This window comes from Microtus oregoni, unplaced genomic scaffold, assembly GCF_018167655.1.
Source record: "Microtus oregoni isolate MIOR12 unplaced genomic scaffold, Mior012 000003F_ref0000135, whole genome shotgun sequence".
In the NCBI taxonomy this organism is placed as follows: domain Eukaryota; kingdom Metazoa; phylum Chordata; class Mammalia; order Rodentia; family Cricetidae; genus Microtus; species Microtus oregoni.
In genome coordinates, this window is record NW_024543062.1 from 57,508,292 (window position 1) to 57,531,531 (window position 23,240).

Genomic DNA, 23,240 nt, shown 5'->3' on the forward strand with positions numbered 1-23,240 from the left:
GAAGACAAGTTCCTCCCTGACTGACACCTTTCCCTTCTTTCTGCTTGAGACTGAAGCGAAATTCCAGTTCCATGGGACTCATTGTTTCAATATCTGATGGCCAAAGGGAGAGACTCTAATGCCTGTCATCTTTAGAATATCTTCATTACTGCCTGGATAGTTACATTTCTTGGGGGAAAGAGCCTGGGTATTCCTGAATGCGAATGCACAAGGAACCCCAACATCCTCCACCCTACCCCACTCCCACCAGGCACGGGATGTGTGCCTCTGGAGCTCTTTCAGACTTGGCGTCTGCACGTGAGAGAGAGAACCAGGATTAGATACACCCGGCAGCAGCCATGCACAGTACTGTACCCCTACATCTGGTATACACAGAGTCTGTGTCACTGACCCTTGGTGTCAATCGCTTTGTCCCAGCTACTCCCCGCCGCTGTGGGCTTGCTAAGGACCTTTAGCTTGTTTCTGCTGCCATCTACTGTCAGTCTCGGGAAAGTCAAGGTTTGCCAGCTGGGGAGGGAAGTGGGAAATCGCAGCCTTTGCAACTTCTGCTCCCACAGAGGGAAAAACAAAACCTGCCAGCTGGTGGTGTCCCCAGTGAAAACTCTGTCATAAAACCTGTGTTTACTGACCTCCCAGGTTCCAAAGCAGTTCCATTTGAACTGTAATCAAGTGACCTTTCTGCCCCTGGGTCCCAGAGTCCCTGAAAGGGCCCGTTGTTTTCCCTGCCTGAGTGAAGAAAACTTCTGTTTAGTTAAGCAAGTGTTTTTGCAGTTATGTCTCCTACTAAGGGACAGAAGGACAATTGTTGGGTCTTGAGTTTATTGCTGGTTTTGTTTCGTACTCCCACTCTCTCTTCCCCAGAGTCCCACCTCTTCTTTACTTTCATATCAGCAAGGGAGCAGGGAACAAGACAAGCCACTCCACAGGGCCTTGCATTTCCTGTGCTGTACCTGCAGCTCTGCAGATCCTGCTATAAGCCCCTTCTTTCTGTCCCAAGCCACCAACCTCGAGAGCTAAGCCCCTCACAGTATGTCAGAGGCCCCCACAGAAACTGACCTGCAGGAGCTGATAGGCACTTGTGATGCTATGTTCATGTGATGTGTTTTCCTGTCTTACAGCTGTTTGTTGGGCTGGGATTTCCCTATGAGGGTCCAGCTCCCCTGGAGGCCATCGCAAATGGCTGTGCTTTCCTGAACCCCAAGTTCAACCCTCCCAAGAGCAGCAAAAACACAGATTTCTTCATTGGCAAGCCGACCCTGAGAGAGGTGAGCATCAGAAGTGTTCCTCTTTCTTCTATGCTTTTGTGTTTATGTGTGTGTGGCTGGGTGGCCTGTATGTGCGCATGTGCATGTGCAGGCATGTTTGTAGAGGCCAGAGGGTGAAGTGTGGGGTCTTCCTCCATCACTCGTCACTATATTCACTGAGGCAGAGTCTTTCAGTGAACTCAGAGCTCACTGATGTGAGTACTCCAGCTTGCCCTGGGGTCTCCTGCCTCCACCTCTTAGGCTCTGTGATTAAAAACTGGCTGCTATGCCCACCCTGTGCTGAGGACCCGTGCGTAGGCCCTCGCCTTTGTACAGCAGGCTCCTGTCTGCTGAGCCAACTTTCCAGCCCCTACCCCAATTCTCTTTTCAGTGACCATGGTGGGTGTTCTTTCTAGTCTTCCCATCACGGCTGACAGCTGGGATGGAGGAGGCCCCTGGGAACATTCACTGGCCTCTCCATTGCGCGTGGCGATGGTAAAGAAGAAACGCTGGCCAGTGACTCTTTACAGAGAATGTCAGCCACAGAGTGGGGGAGATGGACTAATCAATAAAGTGCTTGCCCTGCACATTAAATCCCCAGAACTCTGTAAAGAGCTAGGCATGGTAGCAGGCTCCTAGAACCCCAGAACCGAGGAAGCAGAGACAAGTGAGTCCCTGGGCTTCGCTGGCCAGCCAACCTAGTTTTCTTGGCGAGTCCCAAACTGATGAGAGACTATGTCTCAAGAAAACAAGGTAGGCAGTGCCGGAACAACAGCCAAGGTTGGCCTGTGACCTCTATAGGTTTGAGCGAGCATTTACACACACACACACACACACACACACAGAGAGAGAGAGAGAGAGAGAGAGAGAGAGAGAGAGAGAGAGAGAGAGAGAGAGAGAGAGAACATCAGAGTTAAGACAGCATAGTTGATGAGCAGGATATTCCTGAGATTTCAGCCCACCCTCAGCAGGCTGTCAAGCCATCCCCGCATAGCAAGAGCCTCTCACAGGAGCCTTGGCGCATTTGCCTTTGCAGATGCTCTTGAAACCTGCAGTGGGGTGATGAATCACCACGGAGCATCGCTGGGGTTCATTTGGGGCCATAAACAGAAGTCATTACAGCTCCGTGTGGGTGATCAGTGTGCCAAAGGTGGGATGATTCTGTATCTGGGCAGACACAGGTGTGTGCAGGAAACCATGAGATTGGCTTCTGTGTTATTTCTGGGCAGTTAGTGGCTCCCCTGGCTGCTCATGCATGGGGACATTAACGCGGAATCCCTCGGGGCCTTTGGCTGGAGAGTTAGGGCTGGAAAGGCCTAGTGTGACACAGCAGCTGCTGTTTCTAGAACATTCGTTTTCAGTTCTGTTGCTTTTTTAACCCTTTGGGACACTTCCTCGACTTGTCTTCCAAGCAGTACATCAAATGCGTTTCTCCCCTCCCTTCCCTCTGTTGGAGTCTTTATGAAATGACTATTTAGATACAGTGTCCTTTTTTGTTTGTTTTTGTTTTTAGAGACAGGGTCTCTCTGTGTAGCATTGGCTGTCCTGGAACTCGCTCTGTAGACCAGGCTGGCCTCCAGCTCACAGAGATTCACCTGCCTCCCAAGTGCTGGGATTACAGGCATGTACCACCACCACCCAATACTTTACCTATTTTTAAATGGGGGTTTGTTGATTTTTTTTTCTTTTGCTTTTGAGCGGTAGAAGTTCCTTAGATATTTAGGATATTAATCCTTTATCAGACATAATTTGCAAATATTTTCTTTTATTTGTTGGTTATTTCTCTTGATGTGTAAAACCTTTAAAGGTTGAAGCTGTGGAAATAGCTTTAGTGGGTAACGTGCTTGCCACACAAGCAGGATGACCTGCATTCAGACCCTAGAACACATGTTTGAAAACAAAGCAAACAAACATACCTAGGCACAGTAGCACTCACCTGTAATCCTAGAACTGTGGGGAAGGATATCAGATATTTACATTATGATTTGTAACAGTAGCAAAATTATAGTTATAAAGTAGCAATGAAATCGTCTTATGGTTGGGGGGCTCCCCCGCATGAATGGCATTAAAGGGTCACAGCATTAGTAATGCTGGAAACCAGGGATCTAGAAGGAACTGGGGAGATGCTCAGTGGTTAAAGCACTTGCTGCTCTTGCAGAAGACTGGAGTCAGTTCCCAGTGCCTACATCTAGTGGTTCATAAACTCCGGTTCTAGGGGATTCATGCCCTCTCTAGCCTCTTTGGGTACCAAGCATGTACCCAATACACACACACATATATATATATGCAGGTACTGACACAACACAACTGATAGACAGACAGACAGACAGACAGACAGACAGACAGACAGAGAGATTAATTCAAGCATGGTGGCTTATGCTACCAGCCTGGGGAGGCAGACAGAATCCCTTGACTTTACTGGCCAAGGAATTGGCAAGCTCCAGGTTCATTGAGAAATTCTGTCTCCAAAAGAAATGGTAAAGAATAAGCAAGAAAGCTCTCTCTCTCTCTCTCTCTCTCTCTCTCTCTCTCTCACACACACACACACACACACACACACACCCTTAGCAAATGGAAACGTTTTAAGCCAAAGTCACATACTGCCTCTGTGTCCCTTAGACACTTTCTGTTGAACGACCCTTCCCACACAAACACTGATTAAGGTCAGTTGTCTCTATTTCTCTTTGCCTTCACTTGAAGGAAAGGGGAAAAACTGAGATCTCTAAATTTGAGTTTAGCTTTGTTTTTATTTTTGCATCAGACCAAATTTTCAGAGTGCATTGTCTGTTCAGAGCAGGGAAGAAAGACTCCACATTGCCTTGAGGAGGGGAGTTGCTTCATTTGTACTTTATTATAAATTAGATTTTTATTTTTATATTGGGGAACATATTAATAGGTTCCTGTAAAGGGAGCGAGGAATCTCCTTGCAGGCTCTACAGAGGTTCTGAAGTCACCTCTCATATTTCCCATGATGCTGCTTGTCCGGAGGATGCTCAGTAAACCTACTGACAGATATACACTCAAGGAGCTGAGATCAGCGGTCCTCAATAAATTAACAAGGAGGAACACAGAGTTCTGAGAGGGCTTAATGAATCAAAAAGGCCTCACTCGTAAAATTAAGTAACCCTCATCAAATGCAAACGAATCAAACAGTAATGGCTCGCCATCCGCATTGTGTGTTTGCTAAGCGCCTGGAGCAGTCTTGTGAATAAGCAGGGGCCTTGAAAGAGGGGAGGGGAGGGCTGAGCCGAGCCTGCACCACCACGTAGATGACTCAGTGGTGACATTGCTGGTAATAGAAATTTTTGCAGTAGATGGACTAATTAGCTTGTCCTCTAGGCCACAAAGCGGAAATGATCTGACAGTCTGCCCATCCTCTCAAAAGGTCTAACATGGCAGAAACGCAGCCCTGCGATGGAGAGATATACATGTATGTGTAAATTTTAAGAGTGGTTTGAGGCTTTGTTCATTTTTTTTCTTAAGAATTTGGTGGTGTTCTCTGTTTGGTGGTTTGCTCAAAGACACTGAACTGGAACTGGGGAGACAGCTTGGTTGATGTAAAAGGCTTGGAGGACTTGATTCCGGCCTCAGAAGAGAGGTAAAAAGCTGGGTGTGGCTGTGAGCCTGTAATTCCAGTGCTAGAGGCAGCAACAAGCGGATCCCTGGACTCTTTGGTCAACCAGCCCAGGTTGATTCAGGAATGACACCCAAGATTGACTTCTGGCCACCACACTCATGTGCACACTCATACATACAAACACACACAAGCACATCCCCATAAAGCCGTTCAAGGGTCTAGATTTGAACTTGGCTTTGCTGTTTTCTAGTTATGTAGACTCCAAGAACCTTGGGATCCTTGTGATATATAGGAAGCCTAATAAATAATATATGGATTGGGGATCAGCTCAATGTCTGACCCCACCAAAGACCTTGTGGATTGGTATCGAATCAAAATATTTTATACAGAGATTTTTTTTAATTAGCAAATAAGGTTTCCATGACTCTGTGGGCCTGCAAACTCCTCAGCACTGACCACAGAGCCTGAGAAACGAGATGGGGGTTGGGAGGGCTGTGACAGGAGAGGGAGCTTGTGTACAACCAAGAAAGGCTGCAGCCTCAGGACTGCAAGGTCTTCAGATTTCCTGGAGACTTTCCCAGAGGCTTGTGCTCCTAGCTTCCTGCCCCAGACTGGACTGGCAGAGGCTGGTGTGATGAGGTTCCAAGGGCAGTGGCAAAGAGATGGCAGGTGCCACTTAGCCCTGTAGTTCTCCAAGTATCTATGTACTTGTGGAAATAGAAAGAAAGGGAAAAACAAGAAAGAGAAGCAGGCTGGCCTCAGAAGCCAAAGCCATAGCACTAGCATCAGCAATGGCAGCTCCTGTAGCGAATAGGTTAGGATGCGTTTCCCAGCTGCAGAGATTGGGCAGCGGGTGAGAGCCCTTGCTGAACAGGTACTATCTCCGGCTTTGGGTCCTGAGCACCAACATACAAGCCGAGCATTGCCTCCAGCACCTGCGCCAGGTGTGCTGGGTGATGGGGAACAGAGATCCCTGGGACTTGCTGGCCTGCCAGCCTAGCTAAAACCAGTGAGCACAGGTTCAGTATGAGACATGTCTCACATGAATAAGGCAGAGAGTGCAGTGGCACAGCCAGGCACCCAGTGTCTTCCCCTAGCCTTGGCACACACACAAGGACATGCTCCTGCACATACATTGCCCATACGGTTACATTCAGTAAATGAGTGACTGAGGGAACAAGTTAGTAAATTAATAAATAAAGAATAAATAAAACATATTTCCTCTCCAGAAATGAGATTTGCAAGTAATAGAACTTGCCTTTGTAGATCATTTTTTACATTTACAATATATATATAAAAGAAATATGTAAAAAACAATTTCTAGGAAAATAATATGCCTATTATTTCGTTCAGTATTATGTACTGGAAATTATAGACGATGGGATGTCTAGTTCCACCTTACAAGTGAACAGTTGTATTTAAAGGTATAAAATATTCATCTGTACACTGCCAGCCTTATTTTCTTATGTTTGCCATTATGAAAAGGGAGCTGAGTATAATCCATGTACACATCACACACGTTTATAGAACTGTGGGTAATGTGGCATCTAGCCATGGAGGCATGTTTTACTGGAGGGTAGTACCCAGGGGAACGCTGATGTTGCTGTGACGTTTTTCTGAAATGGTGACTGCTGATGGATGAAGTCTCGAATAAACCAGTAGAAGGCACAGGAGTGCCTGCCCAGCATGCAGGAGGCCTGGGCCCCTTCCCAGCACTGTGCAAACCAAGCTTGTCATCCGTCCTGCACTCTAGAGGTGGAGGTAGGAAGATCAGAATGTCAAGGTCATCTTCATTTACCTAATGAGTCAGAAGCTGCAGCCAGGACTGCATAAGATTTCATCTTAAAGAAAAAAAGGCATTTCTTGCTATATATAATGTACACTAATATTACAGTCCTGGACAATTCAACGTGCACACAGATGGCCTCTAAGAATTATCTTCCCTGAATTCACATGAAATCCCAGCAGGGCATATGAAAGGTCTCCAGGCTAGTGATCTAGGTGGTAAAGAACATGCTTAATGTATTCAGGGGCTCTATGTTCAGTCTCAATAGACAGCAAATAAATGATAACCAAACAAACAAACAAATAAAGTTCCTTGGGGGATGGAAAGTCCTCCTTGTGTACAGTGTCCTGATGCCATTGCCATGTGTCCCTGGTTCTCACCTGAAATATTTCGACAAACGTGTAAAAGGTTCTTGTTTATCCACTGCCTTAAAGAGGTAGAAGACCCCAGGAGGAAGCCAGGCACTCTACCAACTCCCCAGCCTCCTTTAGCCACACTTTTTTTTCACATTTATTCTTCAAGGAGGGAGAATCCATGTCCACAGTAGGAGGAGAGTCCGTGTCCACAGTAGGAGGAGAGTCCGTGTCCACAGTAGGAGGAGAGTCCGTGTCCACAGTAGGAGGACAGTCCGTGTCCACAGTAGGAGGACAGTCCGTGTCCACAGTAGGAGGACAGTCCGTGTCCACAGTAGGAGGAGAGTCCGTTTCCACACTCCACAGTAGGAGGACAGTCCGTGTCCACAGTAGGAGGAGAGTCCGTGTCCACAGTAGGAGGACAGTCCGTGTCCACAGTAGGAGGACAGTCCGTGTCCACAGTAGGAGGACAGTCCGTGTCCACAGTAGGAGGAGAGTCCGTGTCCACAGTAGGAGGAGAGTCCGTGTCCACAGTAGGAGGAGAGTCCGTGTCCACAGTAGGAGGACAGTCCGTGTCCACAGTCCACAGTAAGAGGACAGTCCGTGTCCACAGTAGGAGGACAGTCCGTGTCCACAGTAGGAGGAGAGTCCGTGTCCACAGTAGGAGGACAGTCCGTGTCCACAGTAGGAGGAGAGTCCGTGTCCACAGTAGGAGGAGAGTCCGTGTCCACAGTAGGAGGAGAGTCCGTGTCCACAGTAGGAGGAGAGTCCGTGTCCACAGTAGGAGGAGAGTCCGTGTCCACAGTAGGAGGAGAGTCCGTGTCCACAGTAGGAGGACAGTCCGTGTCCACAGTAGGAGGACAGTCCGTGTCCACAGTAGGAGGACAGTCCGTGTCCACAGTCCACAGTAGGAGGACAGTCCGTGTCCACAGTAGGAGGAGAGTCCGTGTCCACAGTAGGAGGACAGTCCGTGTCCACAGTAGGAGGAGAGTCCATGTCCACAGTAGGAGGACAGTCCGTGTCCACAGTAGGAGGAGAGTCCGTGTCCACAGTAGGAGGACAGTCCGTGTCCACAGTAGGAGGACAGTCCGTGTTCACAGTAGGAGGACAGTCCGTGTCCACAGTGGGAGGAGAGTCCGTGTCCACAGTAGGAGGAGAGTCCGTGTCCACAGTCCACAGTAGGAGGAGAGTCCGTGTCCACAGTAGGAGGAGAGTCCGTGTTCACAGTAGGAGGACAGTCCGTGTCCACAGTCCACAGTAGGAGGACAGTCCGTGTCCACAGTAGGAGGACAGTCCGTGTCCACAGTCCACAGTAGGAGGAGAGTCCGTGTCCACAGTAGGAGGACAGTCCGTGTCCACAGTAGGAGGAGAGTCCGTGTCCACAGTAGGAGGAGAGTCCGTGTCCACAGTAGGAGGAGAGTCCGTGTCCACAGTAGGAGGAGAGTCCGTGTCCACAGTAGGAGGACAGTCCGTGTCCACAGTAGGTGGAGAGTCCATGTCCACACTACACTTGTGGAGGTTAGGGAACAACTTCTGTGATCAGTCCTCTCCTGCCATGTGAGGATGAAACTTGAACCATCATCAGTCCAGACCCCAAGTGCCCCTTCCTACAGAGCGTCTCAGCTGTCCTAGCTACTTGACTCTTAAAACCATTAGGAAGGAGACTCACTCCTTCCTTTTCTGATTCTAAACTGCCTTTACAAACCTTGTTTTCTGGGGCTGGAGAAATGGCTGGGTGGTTAGGAACACATACTGCTCTGCTTCCTGACACCCATGTCAAGCAGCTCGTAACTGACTGCCTGTGAGTGGCTCCAGCGGCTCTCACAACTGTTTCTGGTCTCTGTAACTGTCTGCACACGTGCAGATATGCACATCGATGCACACACGCCCGTACGTTTTAAAGTCAGTGACCCTCATGTTCTGGTGTTGCTATGATTATCCCTGAAACCATCTGAAAACTCCTGAGTTCTCCAGTGGCACATTTTCTCCCGACATCACCCCTGTGTGCACTGTTCCTCGTGCCCGTGTGCTTTTCCCCCGGCAGGTTTGTCTGTTACTGGGTTTAACTGTATAGTCCCAGGCTGGCCGCAGATTTGTGGTTCCTATGCATACCTGCCAATTAAAGAAATCACAGGCATCCCTGGCTATGGCTTTGGTCTTTCTTTTGGTGTGTGTGTGTGGGGGGGGGTGCTTTGGTCCTTATTGTGATTTTCTGTGAATACCTGTCCATCCTAGCCCAGAGAATAGATACTAAATTTATGGAGGTAATTTTGGCTGAGAATAAGTAGTCCCTTAAGAGCCCAGGATAACTACAGAGGAGCGTTAGCTGCTGTTCTCATTTGTGTGACACATGAACTAACAAACGGCAGCCTAGGAAGAGATACTTTGGCTCACAGTTTGAGGATACAGTCCATCATGGCGGGGAAAGCATGGCGGCAGGAGCATGTTGCAGCTGGTCACATGGTCAGGAAGCAGGGAGATGGATGCTGTGCTCAGCTCACTTTCTCCTTTTTATTCAGTCTACTTGACCCATAGAACGGTGCTGTCCACATATGGGGGGCTCATCCCACCTTAATCAGCAAGATCTAACCACCTTACAGACTCCCTTATGTCTGGAGGTTGGGTCCTGTCAGGCTGACGAGCCCTATCAACCACCACAGAGGCTACAGGCCCTTGCTTAGTGACAGAGCACCACTCACTGTACACAGACCCTAGTTCGACCCAGCACCACCTGTAGGAGCCTCTTTGCTATGACATTGTTTTATTTCCAGTGAGCTTCAAAAGTTCCACCCATCACTATTTTTCTTTTATCTGCCTGTTTGTGGGTTAGAAGGTTTTGATTGCTACAGGAAGAACGGAAACGCTTTATCTCCTGTCTGAGTTCAGCTCGGCTCGTGAAGACAGCGTTTTGTCTAGCCTGGAGCTTTATCTGAGCAGTCCTGCGGATGTGAAACTAAGCTGCAGCATGTCCTCTGTCTTCCAGCTGACGTCTCAGCACCCGTACGCAGAAGTCTTCATCGGCCGCCCACACGTCTGGACCGTGGATCTCAGCAATCGAGAAGAAGTGGAGGATGCTGTGAAAGCCATCTTAAACCAGAAGGTTGCTGCCCTGCCTTTGTTAGACCCGTAACCTAGAACTCGTGCAGAATGTTGCGGTCTCTTGCTTTCAGTAAGCAGAGCTTGCCACCTGAATTAGACTCAGACCATAGTCTAGCCATAGCATCTGGCCTGAGGATCTCAAGGAGGCTCTGTGAGACTCGACACAGCTGGTGGCAGATGTGGGTTTGGGTCTTATTGACCCTGCTGATGGGCCTTCTGGGTTCCTGGGTTCTAGGCATGAAGGGCGTGGCTTGACTCGTACTTACTCATATGATCTAAGCATGTCCTTGGAGAGATTTGCAAAATTAGGCTGCTTATGTTGCCTTATACAAACAGTAAAGTTTGTAAAATTATTTTGTTTTAGTGGTGGTGGTGGTGGTGGTGGTGGTGGTGGTGGTGGTGGTGGTAGGTTTTATATGTGTGTTTGCGCATGTTCCTATGGACACGGGGGCTTACACATGTGCCTTTTGACGCTCCACTTCCTTTTTTTTTCTTGAGGCATGGTCTTTCACTAAACCTAAAGCTCATTGATTTGGCCTTGCAGGCTGGCCAGTAAGCCCCAGGGATCCGCCTGTCTCCACCCCCAGCACCAAGATTATAGACATGCCCCTCCCACCCGGTTTTCACATGCATGCTGCAGATCTGAACTCAGTCCTCAGGTCTACACAGGAAGCAGCCGAGCCATCTCCCCAGTCCTGTAGTTTTCTACAGTGTTTGCTGTTTATCTTTTCTACCTGAGCATTAGGTAGAATCTTTTTGACATCACCATTCTAGATCTTTCTGATCAATCCAGTAGGAACTGATCAAGCACCTGTTATGTGCAGGGCCCCCTATAAGCTGTTCTAGGAAGGTAAGAGATGGCTACCTCCACCCTAGATGAGGCTGACCACCCTGTGGGAAGTCTACCTCCTAGAGGACTTTAGTTTGCCCAGGACTGCTGTGGAAGCTCTGAGGCACATCCTGCCCTGTGCTTCTCCTCTCTAGCACCTTTCCCTTGGTTATTACCTGTTGGTCTATGTGTGCTGTGAGCAGATGGGTAAGGGCCGGCTCAAGAAGAAGCTCCTGAAGGTGGTTCTTTGTCCTGTCACCAACAGCGCTCCATCTAGACGGACAGCTGGTGACTCCTCTCACATGAGGTCTCCACTTCCCTTGCGTGTGGCCTGGAGACACTGCTGTCTGTGTGTCAGTTGATGCAGTGTAGCCCAGTGCCACCCCTCCTGTCTCCCCCTCAGATGTCTCAGCGGCCATCAGAATGTTTTCCTTACCCCATGACTTTCCTAGGGTTTCCTGTCCTCCTCCCCAGACGGTGTAAGCCCCTGTATAGAAACCACAAGCTTTTGTGATACTGCACATCCTGCTGTACCTTGTCTACCAGCTCCCAGTCCTGAGCTTTGTCTTTTCATGTCTTAGTTCACACTCTGGCTTAGGGATGCAGCTCAGTTGAAAGAATACATGTCTAGCATGCACAAAGTGCTGGGATCCATCCCCAGTACCAAATAACCCAGAAATGGTAGCACATGTCTGATTCCTGCACCCAAGAGGTGGAGATGAGAGGATCAGAGTTCAGGGTCACTCGCCTACACAGTAAGGCCACCAGCCTATGCTATATAAGACCTTGTCTCAAGGAAAAAAAAAATCTCAGCCCTCCCGGGGCCACTAGCTGAGTTCCTTGATTGTAGCACTTGGTCCCCTTGCTTTTGCAGCAGGAGTTCTTCAGATACATTCTCACCTCATCTACTACAGACCAGTCATTTCTCCCTGCCTTCCCCAGAGCAGTGAGCACATGTTCATTCTGCAGATGTTGGCTAAATTCCCCGCCCTCAGTGCAGTCTGCCTAGCCCTGAGAGGCTGGTGAACCACAGCCATTGTCTGTACTCCCCACTGTCTACCTGCTAGCACGTGATAACGTCCACCTTTTTGAAGGCCTGCTATGTACTTTGCACTAACCAGGCAGTTTCCCACCATGTACCTCACCTCAGCTTAACAGAGACGGGTTTTCCTCCTTGCCGCTCTTTCACACATCGGGTACCTGCCATTTAGGGAAGATAGATTGTTCAGGGTCTAAAGAAGAACACAGCAAGGCCTGAGCGCTGTCTGTCCAGTTCCAGGTGTGCAGCTCTAACACCTGCCAGGGCTCCCACTCAGGGGTGGGCATCTGTGTGAGTCAGTGGAGAGTCAGTAAGTGCCTCGTGTCCCGTGTCGCCTTTCACGGTGCCCTGTTGTTTCTGCAGATTGAGCCATATATGCCGTATGAGTTCACGTGTGAAGGGATGCTTCAGAGAATCAACGCGTTCATAGAAAAGCAGGTAAGGCCCACCAGATGTCTGTCTGTCCTTTCTGCGTTCCACTTCCTCTTTCCCAGCTCTCACCTGGAGCCCTTCTCTGGCTATTTCCCTGCTTTGGAAAACGCCCAGCGGCTCCATGATGACTTATTGTCGTTTTTAATGTTTCACTGACATTCACGGTCTCCCCACAGGCCAGTCTTCCTTGGAGTATTGACAATGAAAGGTCATACGGACACTTAGAATAAGGCAATAAGGTGTTTGAGTGGTCAAGACGGGGTCCTCCCTGACCAGCCTGTACCCTGAGTTTCAGAATGTCATAAGCACTCAAGAAGGGTGAAGAACAGACAAGCGGCTCTCTGTCCACCCTTGATTTCTAACTCCTCATCCCTAATCCCCCCTTAAAATAAAAGCAAGGATTAGGGTCTGGAAAGATAGCCTAGTCAGTGAAGCGCTTGCCTTACAAGTGTGAGGATCTGAATTGATTACCAGAAATTACATTTAAAAAGCCATGCATGAATTATAATTATAATCACAATGCAAGGGGAGTGGAGACAGACAAACCCCTAGGGTTCGCTGGCCAGCCAGCCTATCCGAGTTGAGGTGCTTCAGACCAGTGAGAGACTGTCTTAAAAACAAGCAGAGCATGAGTAATGGCCTCTGACCTTGCCCTCTGACCTCCATGTTCACGTGTGTATGCATCTATACACACATGAATACTCATACATGCAGGGATCAAATCTACATTTTTGAAGCATTTCCTTAAGAGCATAAATACAGCAACTCTAAACATGTTAGGACTCTTGAGTGGTTTTTGAACTGGGTCTCCTTCTAAAGAATCCTTCTGTGAAGCCCAGGCATGTGCTCTCAGAGGTGGAGGGGCAACTGCCATTGCAATCCTTTATGATGTTTTAATTTCTTGGACTTCAGAAGCAACATGGACCCAGAAATAGACAAAAGCCAGACCCCCTGTCGGTAAGGGAATCTGAACTTCTTGCCCAGTCCAGACACAGGGGGTCCTCTTTATAGGGCAAAACAATGTTTAAGGGTGAACAAGGAATCTTTGCACAATGGGGATAAGAGCAGTTGAGCTGAAAATAGGAAGAGAAGGGGAGAAACATAAATGTAGGCTACCAGCCCAGGAGGCAGGGAACCTGAGATGGGTGAGTTGACGTGCATGTGTGTGTACAGGTGCCTGCGCACATTTGCAAGTGTGCACGCTCACATATATGCGAGCATGCATGCATGCTTATATATGCAGGTGCACACGGCATGTGCACACATACGTGTAGAAGGCAAAGGACCACCTCAGGTGTCATTCCTTAGGTTCTGATCCATATGTGTCCATATCCTTGCTGCTGGGATTATCAGCACTGACTGCCAAGTCCGGCTTTTCCCTTGAACTTGGGTCCTCGTGCTTGCACAACAAACGTTTTAGCAACTGAATCATCACCCAGGTCCAGCCTCCTGGGTCCAACTCCCCGTACCATGAGTTTTTGTTTCTAGGAATTGAATATTTGTTACTTATGCTCTCTGTGCCTTAGAAAAGAAGTAAAAAGAAAAATGCTGGGAGGGAAATGGGAGGCTGGGAGGACGCGGATACTTTTTTTTCCTTTTCTCAATAAAAAAAAAATTAAAAAAAAAAAAGAAAAGAAAAATGCTCCTGAGAGCATTGCATGAGCAGTACCCAGGAAGTGCTGAGAGTAAGGTCTGACCCCGTGCTTAGGGAGAGCAGGTTAACCAGCATTGTTTAACATGCTGTGCTCTATGTGGTGTCTCGTGATATAATGATGCACACGGGGAGCTCAGCGCTTGTCATTGTCCCATTCATCACAGGACACAGAAAGAACCAAAGTGTCATAGCTCTGGCACCAGCTGTACCAGTGAGCACTCACCCATGTGTGCGCCACCTCCCCAGCCATGGGTTCCCTTTCCAAGGGATGGTTTCCATATTAATCAGGATCCCAGAGTACGACGTGGGAAATATCTGTTCAGTATGAGAAAATGTTTTGCAAGAGGAAGAAACTGTCCTCATCGTGTTGATTGCGGCAGACTGTTGCAATGTTCTGCTTTAGTTTTAGCTACTGCTCTCCTGTCATGGCTAATTTAGCTTCATCACGGGTGCAGGGCAGGGAGGGGAGGATGGGTTTGGTACTCTGCACAGTTGCGGGCTTCTACTGCTGACTTTTTCATCTTGCTAAGATACAGGGTGTGTTAGTGGCTTTTCTCATTACCGCAACAAAATCCCCGATGAGAGCAGTTTTTGATGGAGGAAGGGTTTTATTTTGGCTCACAGCTCAAGGGTATGGTTTGTCATGGTGGGGTCTGGTAGACGTGGCGGCAGAAGTATGAAGCAGCTGGTCACATTCCATCCATGGTCAGAAGCAGAGAGGATGAGTACTAGTCTCCTTTTTATTTAGTCCAGGACTCCAGCCCATAAGATGCTGGTGCTCACATGGAAAGTGGGTTTTCCTACCTCAGTTTACCCAGTCCTCTCTCACAGACATGCCCAGAGATTTGTCTTCTAGGTGAGTCTAGATCCTGCCAAGTTGACAATATTGACCATCATGGGGCAGGATCTATATACTCTTTCGATCCACACAGTAAGGCTCAGGATGTGTCGGGATTAACTGCATGTTGGGAACTGAGCACAACCAGGATTTGTTGAAGATTTGGTGTAAAGCCCTGTGATGCAGGTGTCCCATAGCTTGGCTTCCCCAGTGCTAGGATTATACTTTTTTAAGTGGGTTCTGGTGACCACACTCAGATTCTCATGCTTGTGAGGCAGGTACTCCACTAAGTGAACCATCTCTGGGCAATTTTTTATAAGACATCCTCCGAATTCCTCATAAATGAGCAATGACAGGGGCTATTTTTAGTTTATCTCAGAAACTCTTTCAGACACCAAATGTTTCCTGGGTGCACAATAAAATCCAAGACCCCTTTGGATCAGATCAAGTCTTCTTTTAGCTGCAGGCCTTGGATCTTAGAGCTTGGAGTGTTCATTATATTTTTAGAGTTTGGAGAGTATCTTCAAAGAGCAGCAAGGACGGAGAGAGGGTGCTCCTGGCGGTGGCGGGGAGCCTGGGGCTTGGAGGAGAAGGCTCCCACACTGGAGCCTTTATTAGTGGGGGCTCAGCTTCCAGAGTCCACCATGTGGGCTACATGGAACATGGGCACCTTTATCCCAGGACCCTTTCAAGATTTCCCCCCACCACACACACAGTTCCCCACAGCTGCAGGAACCAGATGAGGCTAAACTGACAGTCTTTAAGATTACCCCAGGTTTCAAGGTACAGTTAGGAGTCACTGCTGGAAGCCTACCTCACACCCAGCCTGCTGGGGTGCAAGCCCTCTTCCCATGGGAGGAAGATCCTTGCTCTTCTCCATCCCTGACCTGTCCCACTACACTGAAACCATTGTTATGGCTTTGAAATGTTGTCATTGTCTTTGAAATGAGCACTCAGAAGGGGAGTGACTCCACCTGATAGGGAGTTAGCACGAGTCCCCAGTGATAGAAGATGAGTTGTGACTCTTCCCCCTCCGAGTGTGTCCAGGCTTGTGAAGGTTCCCATTCTGCATTGTTTGGGGAAGTCACTGATTTACCTCCAGGGGGAACGAAGCAGCGAGAGAAGGGAAACTCATTTTCTGCTTCCTATAAAGATCTAATATACAGAGTGTGGCCAGAACAGTGGTTCATTTGGTGAGGAGATTCTTGCTTCCAACCTTAGCAACCTGAGTTGATCCGGCTGATGGAAGGAGATGATAGACTTCCACACATGACAATTAAATATGCACAAAATAAAACTAACTTTAAAAAAATGTTTAAATGCATATACAGGGTAGTCGGTCACAATTACATTGTTATTTGGTTTGAGACAGCATCTCATGCATCCCAGGCTGGCCTTGAACTTGTTATGTGGACAAGAATGACCTCGAACTCCTGGTCCTCCTGTGTTTTCACAAATTTTGGGGTTGCAGGTGTGTTACACCGTGCCCCTATTTATGCATTGCTAGGATGGAATCCAGGGCTTTGTGTACATTTGACAGGCTCTGTACCAGCTCAGCCCACCCCACCAAGATGTGCTTAACAAGAACTGTCTGGTCACATGCAAAGCATTATGAGGATACAGACAGGTGCAGCCAACCCCACTGCACAGCCAGCCCCACTCCCACAGCAGCAGCAGAATCAGCTCAAGCTCCCAGATTGTCTTGAATTCCCTGGGGAGTGTTCCAGAAACAAAGATAAGACCTTGGTTGACTCTGGAGAGGACTGGGGTTGGGCCAGCAGGGTGGTGATGGGAAAAAGGCTCACAAAGAGGTGAAAGAGGACACTGGCTAACAGTGAAAGTTGCTGGTGACCCTGCTCCCTGCTGTGTTGGCACTAGTAAGCAGGGCCTGAGTTCACAGCCTGCATCAGACTGCCTACTACGTCTTCTCTGAAACAGTGCCGATACCACCTTCCCACTGTGTAGGGTTGGCAGATACACGGTTAAGGCTAAGCTACGTGTCTGACCTGGTAGCTCTTCTTTTGTTCGGAACCCAGAAAACAGCATCCAGCAGTAAAGAGGCTAAAGCAAGAGGCTCTTGTACTTGGGGCCACAAGATTCCATGTCCCTAAGAACAAAACAAAAATTAAATCTAGGAATCTTTTGTTCAAAATACTTCCTACAAAACACCATGTAAGCTATCCTAAATGATCAATATAGGGACTGTTTTCAATTTACAGACATAATTTATAGAGCATAAAACCCAATTCAGGGCCAGCAAGATGGCTCAGCAGGGAAAGGTTTTGCTTCCAAACCTAACTACATGTCTTAGTTAGGTCAGGGGTTCTGTTGCCGCAGTGAAACACCATGTCTGAAAAGCAAATGGGGAGGAAAGGTTTGTTCAGATTTTGCTTCCACATTGTAGTCCGTCATTGAAGGGAGCCAGCACAGGAGCTCAAACAGCAAGAACCTGGATGTAGGAGCTGATGCAGAGGTTGTGGAGGGGTTCTCCATGCTGGCTTGTTCCCCATTGCTTTTTCAGCCTGCTTTCTTACAGAACCCAGGACCACCACCCCAGGGGTGGCACCACCCACCATGACGTGGTCCTCCACCCATTGATCTCTAATTAAGAAAATGTCTTATAGATGGATCTTAGGGAGACATTTTCTCAATTGCAGTTCCTTCCTATCAGATGACTCTAGCTTATATTAAGTCTACATAAAACCAGCCAGTTCACCACCTAAGTTCAGTTCTCACAACTCACGTGATAGAAGGAGAGAACCAATCCCACAAATCGTCCTGTGACCCCTGTGCACTGTGACAAGTCTACACACACAAAATAAAAAAGCCCGCCCCCTAGCCGGGCGGTGGTGGCGCATGCCTTTAATCCCAGCACTCGGGAGGCAGAGGCAGGCGGATCTCTGTGAGTTCGAGGCCAGTCTGGTCTACAAGAGTTAGTTCCAGGACAGGCTCCAAAAAACCACAGAGAAACCCTGTCTCGAAAAATTAAAAAAAAAAAAAAAAACAAAAAAGCCTGCCCCTACAATTCAGTTACTTTTTTTACAAGACGTGCAGCAGGGACCAACCTAATTCTTTAACAAAACCTGTTGTCATCGTAACACATCAATGCCTACGGAGTTCACACTCAGAGTTTGCACGGCAGTCAGGGTTCAGTCTATAGTTGCAAGAGCGTAGTATGACTTGTAGCATGGCATCCATAGTGGGGGAGCAGAAAGGAATGAGCAGGAGGCAAGGCCAGATTATAAAACCTCAAAGTCTACCTCAAGTAACCCACCTCCTCTAGGAAAGCTGCACCCCCTAAAAGTCCCAAACAGCCCCATCAACCAAGACTTGGAAATGTTCTCTACAGGCTTTGGCCAAAGCACTCAAGAGACTGAGGCAGGTGGATGACTCCATTACTCCAAGTTCAAGACCAGCCTAGGCTATAGAGGGAGACCTTGTCTCAAAAAAACAAAAAAGAAAAGAAAAGAAGGAAGGAAGGAAGGAAGAGAGCTAGGGAGGGAGGGATGGAGAGGCAAGTGGGGCCGGGGGGAATCAGTCAAGGTCTGGATAGAATGGAAAAGACCCTGTCACACACCACACTTGGCATTTGTCACTGGCTTTTTTGTTCAGAAGCCTCTGCTTTACACCAAGCCCCTGGCCCCTCCCACCTGATTCAGCCATAGCAGAGGAGGGTCAAGCCAACCCCACTCAGTGTTCCCCTCATAAGGACAGGCCCCCAGTCTTCCTGAGCCGTATGGGCACTGGGTGAAGCACTCTTCCTCCAGGCTCCTGCTGAACCTGCTTTATGGGGCTGGCACCAGTATCTCCTTCCCAGTGCTTGGACTCAGTCATGCTGGGGGAGATAGGGAGATGGCTCGGTCAGTCTGGTGCTGGCCACATAGGTGTGAGGGCCTGAATTCCATCCCCAGCATAGAGGGAAAAGCAGGCTTGGTGGTATGCACCTGTAATCCCAGATCTGGGGAGATGGAGATGGAAGGACCCCTGGGGTTTGCTGGACACACAGTCCAGCCTGCTTGAAGGGTCCCACTGAAGCAGAAGACCAAGTCTCAGCTGAAGAACAGCCCCAGACATTGGCCTCGGTCCTTCACATACTTGTACACATTTAGAGACGTGGGGCGTGCAGAAACAGAGAGAGAAGGCATTGCTTTGACTGACAGCTCGGTTGGTGAATTCTTGATCTCTAGTCCCTGCATGACAATTTCAGAATAGCCAAACACACTGAGAGACAGGTGCGTCAATGGCGGGAGGAAGATGGCGGGAAGAGAGGAGTTGCAGATGGCGTGTGCCCCCAGTGAGCTTGTTAACCAGATTGGCGGCGGCTGTTTCGCCCTCCTCCTGGCTGCAGAGATGCCTCATTGGGTTGGAATAGCCTCTTTTTCTACTTTACTCCTATCCAAGCCTCCAGGAAGCCAAAATCAGGCAGTCCCATTCAGTAGCTCTTTACTGCCATGTTGGCCGTAAGCTGCTAGCTCCCTTATAGCCTACAGAACCCAGCCTAGAAGGCCACATCTCCTGGAAGCCGCCTCTGATTGCTGCCACCGCCACTCTTCCCCTCCCCATAGAGCCAGCCCTGCCCAGCCTCCAGGTGGCCTTCACCATGTCCATAGGCATCTGGTTCGCTGTTCTCAAGGCTTTGCAAGTGCCAACCTTTTACTACTAGACTGTGCACTGCCCCTCTAAGGCCAGGCGCACGCCTTCCTGTTCCTGTCTCTTAACAAGGATCTGTAGAATGGAGGAATGTGTAAATGGAGCAGTTGGCAACAGTGAGGCAGCTTCCCCATCACCCACTGGCCATTGCACGGTGGCTGAGAGGAGGCTGGGGCCCCACACTTGCATTCCTGCTGTGCTCTGGAAGCAACTGAACCAAGAGGTGCTGTCATAGATAAACTGTGGGTGTGACCCAGTGACTCCACCCCGCTGCAGTGCCCAGCACTGTTATTCTCGGCCTCCGTCTTACCTTGTCTCCCTTTCATCCTCAGAACTGCACAGGAAAGAAGGGCAGGGGTCACTGTTCCCATTTCCTATATGGGTCAGGTGGAGGGGGCTTGCAAGACATCTGTGAAGTCCCCCGCTGGGGGCCAGCCCTCCTCTGCCATGCTTTCTCTGACAACATGGCCTCCCTCTGATCAATTGTTACCTTCAAACTGTCTAGATAGTTACTAAGTTTAAGGCTTTAATGCTATTTTTTTTTTCTGTTCTTGGACCTTGTGGTCCCTAGAACAGACTCCTAAGAGTACGCCAATCCATCATAATGGGCAGGAGCAAGTACCTGGGGGCCTTTTTGTTTAGTGCAGACTTGAGCGAGGCATGTGCGTGGGAGGGCCCTGGGGAAGACAGCCGCTGTCACCTCAGCTCCACCATGCAGCCTCAAGGGTAGCTCCCACTGTCTGAGCCTTGCAAGGACTCCTGCCCTGCTCCAGAACAGATGCAGGGTGACGGTTCATCCGTGAAGCCCGACTTCCCCATATGCCTGCCTGGCCTTGTCCATAGGCTGCCCTAGGAGAAGCCACTCTCCCAGGGAACTTAAAGGGTATCAGTGAATGCCTGCCCTTTGCCATCTCCCCTGAGCCACGTTCTTCTTCTACTAGATCCTCTACAGTTCAGATGAGCCCGGAGCTGGACCAGGACCTGTGCCCAGAGCCAGTGTCCTGGGCTCAGGCTTCAGATCTGGCCCATCTGGTCTGCTAGCTTCAGATTTAGCTTTGTAGGAAGGTAAGAATGAATGAGAAAGGAAACTCTGACGCTCTGAAACACCAGGTGCAAGGATACAGCCCAGGGACCGTCCAAGGAGAGAGACCAAAGTCGTGAAAGCCAGAACCTGAACATTTAGCCTTGGTAGGCTTCGCATCTCCCCAGGCTGCTGTAAGTTAGGTTTGCTACTGAGCCCTCCGTAGCCATTGTACACGCCCAAGATGATGAACTCAGAACAGGGACGCTTTCTATCAGTGCAGTTTAGGGTTCTATCCGTGACTGGGCCTCATTGCTGTGGGTTTGTCGTGAAGCAGTACATCATGGCCAAGCATGTCCCAAAGCAAAATTGCTCAGCTAGGGACTCAGTGAAGACGTGGTGGCTAAGAATACCTGCTGCTTTTGCAGAAGATCCGAGTTCAGTTCCCCAAACCCACAACAGGCTGCTTATAACTGCCTGTATCTAACTACAGCTCCAGTGAATCCACTACCTTCTTGTGGACCCCACATGCATACGCATGCACGCGCTGGCACCCACACATACAAACACACACACATGCATATGTGCACTAAAAATAAGATCAATCTAAACAAACAAATAACAACAGCAAAAACTTGCCTAGCTCATGACTGGGAAGACGGGAAGGGACTCCAACATCCCTTCAGAGGCAAGCTCACAATGTCCTGAAGGCTCTAAGCCTCCCAAAGACTCCAACATCTCCCAGGAGATGCCTCACTGGGGACAAAGCTTTCCATTCATGGCCCTTTAAGGATATTAAAGGTCAAACTCTAGTCACCAAATTCAAGAGGCCGAGAAATTCTCACTTGCCTCTGGTTCGGGTACATTCTGGTCTAGGGGTCCTTGTGGATTGCCTGTTTTTATCTAATTGTGAACTTGACTGGACTGACAATCACATGGAAACAGACCTCTGGGTGTTTCCAGAAAGGGCTTGCTGAAGAGGGAAGAGCCATTCTGAATATAGGTGGCCCTGTCCCATAACCTGGGTAAAAGGGAGGAGGCAAGCACTCTTCTCGCTCTGCGTCTTGACCATGATGACTGTCCCATCAGGTGAGCCAGAACAAGCCCTTTCTCCCTGAAGTCACTTTTGGCAGGCATTTTGTCACAGCAAGGAGACAAGTATGATAGCTGGTACTCCTCCCCTGCTGTCTAGTCACCTAGGAAACTCCGTGTATGCTGGATCGAAACTCTCTCCATTACAGTCTTTAAGGGCTGTGAGAGGTACCCATTCCCTCCTGAGCACTTAAGTAAAGATGCTTACGTTAGCCAGCAAGAACACACTGTAAGCTTTTCCAGATGCCGGTGCGTCTCTCGACTGTTGGTTCTGTCTTACAGCTATTCTGATGGATGGGCAGCTGTCATATGCAAGCTTTCTACACACTATAATGGCAAAGAGCAGTGGCCATTAGTATAGACTGCACTTCCATTTAACGTACTGTGAGTCTGCACAGTCATGCCGTTCCCTTAGTAACAGCATCCAGACCCACAGGACTGTGCTACCCATGACTTAGTGTAGGCACGACCTGTGTGTAGTATTTGGAAAATGCAAAAGGAGAAGTCAGAGCTAGTGGGAATGGTCCCAAAGATGGTCCTCATGGAGAATGAGGAAGAGTGTGTGTGTGTGTGTGTGTGGTGCATTTTGAGACAGAGCCTCTAGCCCAGGCTGTTCTCAAACTCATTTTGTAGCTAAAGATGACATTGAATTTCTGATCCTCCCGCTCTGCCTCCCAAGAGCGGGATTACAGCTATGTATGTTTCCTGGTTTATCCAGTGCAAGGGGATAGAACCAGAGCTTCATGCAGCTGGAAAGCTATTCTTCCTACTGAGCCACATCCTTGGCCTGGAAACGGGTGTTTAAAGAGGCCATAACCTGTCCCAAGGTTGTGTCCTTTTTATCACTTTCTGAGCGTGGTGCCTCCTGTAGTTGGTTGGGAGACTGAAGCTGCTTCATTGTGTCCTTGGTCCTCTAGCTGATGATGTCTTCCCTGTCATTTCTAGGACTTCTGCCATGGCCAGGTGATGTGGCCGCCCCTGAGCGCCTTGCAGGTGAAGCTGGCTGAGCCAGGGCAGTCCTGCAAGCAAGTGTGCCAGGAGAACCAGCTCATCTGTGAGCCGTCCTTCTTCCAGCACCTCAACAAGGAAAAAGACTTGCTGAAGTAAGTTCCTCGACAGTGGGAGGACACAGGGCCTGCTGCCTCTGTACTTCTGCCTTAGAGTCCAGTTGAGAGGTGCCTGGATTTGCTCTCCCAGCTGTGGGCTTCAAGGAGACACTGTGGGAAAAGGGGGAGCAGGTTGCAGCCCAGAAAGAGCTCAACTCTCACACTCACACGTACACACATGATATGTGTACGACCTGGATTTGTGTGATATGTGTGTGCATGATGTCTGTTTCTATGATGTATGTGGACATGCATGCATTTATGTATGTCAGTGTGGGTCTTCACGGACAATGACATCTGTGTGGAGGTCAGAGTACAACCGCAGCTGTTCCCCACCTTCCACCTTGTTTGAAACAGGTTCTTTGTTTTCTCCAGTGCTGGCCTGTGAGCTCCCACGCAATGTCCTGTGTCTGCCTCCCATCTGGAAGTAGGAGGGCTGAGGTTACAGGCCACACCGCCACACCCAGCTTCTCATGGGTCTGGGATTGGTTACCTGTCACTTCTGTTCTCTTACCTGCAG

The 23,240-nt window shown here is 49.0% G+C and overlaps 1 protein-coding gene across 3 annotated transcripts in view; it reads left to right on the plus strand.

Moving 5' to 3' along the window:
• The window catches only part of Mgat5 (alpha-1,6-mannosylglycoprotein 6-beta-N-acetylglucosaminyltransferase), a 298,102-nt gene that overhangs the window by 268,492 nt on the left and 6,370 nt on the right, over positions 1 to 23,240 (plus strand). For all 3 annotated transcript variants that reach the window (XM_041648193.1, XM_041648192.1, XM_041648194.1), the window contains exons 13-16: positions 1,119 to 1,265; positions 9,944 to 10,060; positions 12,291 to 12,365; positions 22,560 to 22,717. In XM_041648193.1, coding sequence (XP_041504127.1) covers positions 1,119 to 1,265; positions 9,944 to 10,060; positions 12,291 to 12,365; positions 22,560 to 22,717 — 497 coding nt within the window. The remainder of the gene's footprint in view (positions 1 to 1,118; positions 1,266 to 9,943; positions 10,061 to 12,290; positions 12,366 to 22,559; positions 22,718 to 23,240) is intronic.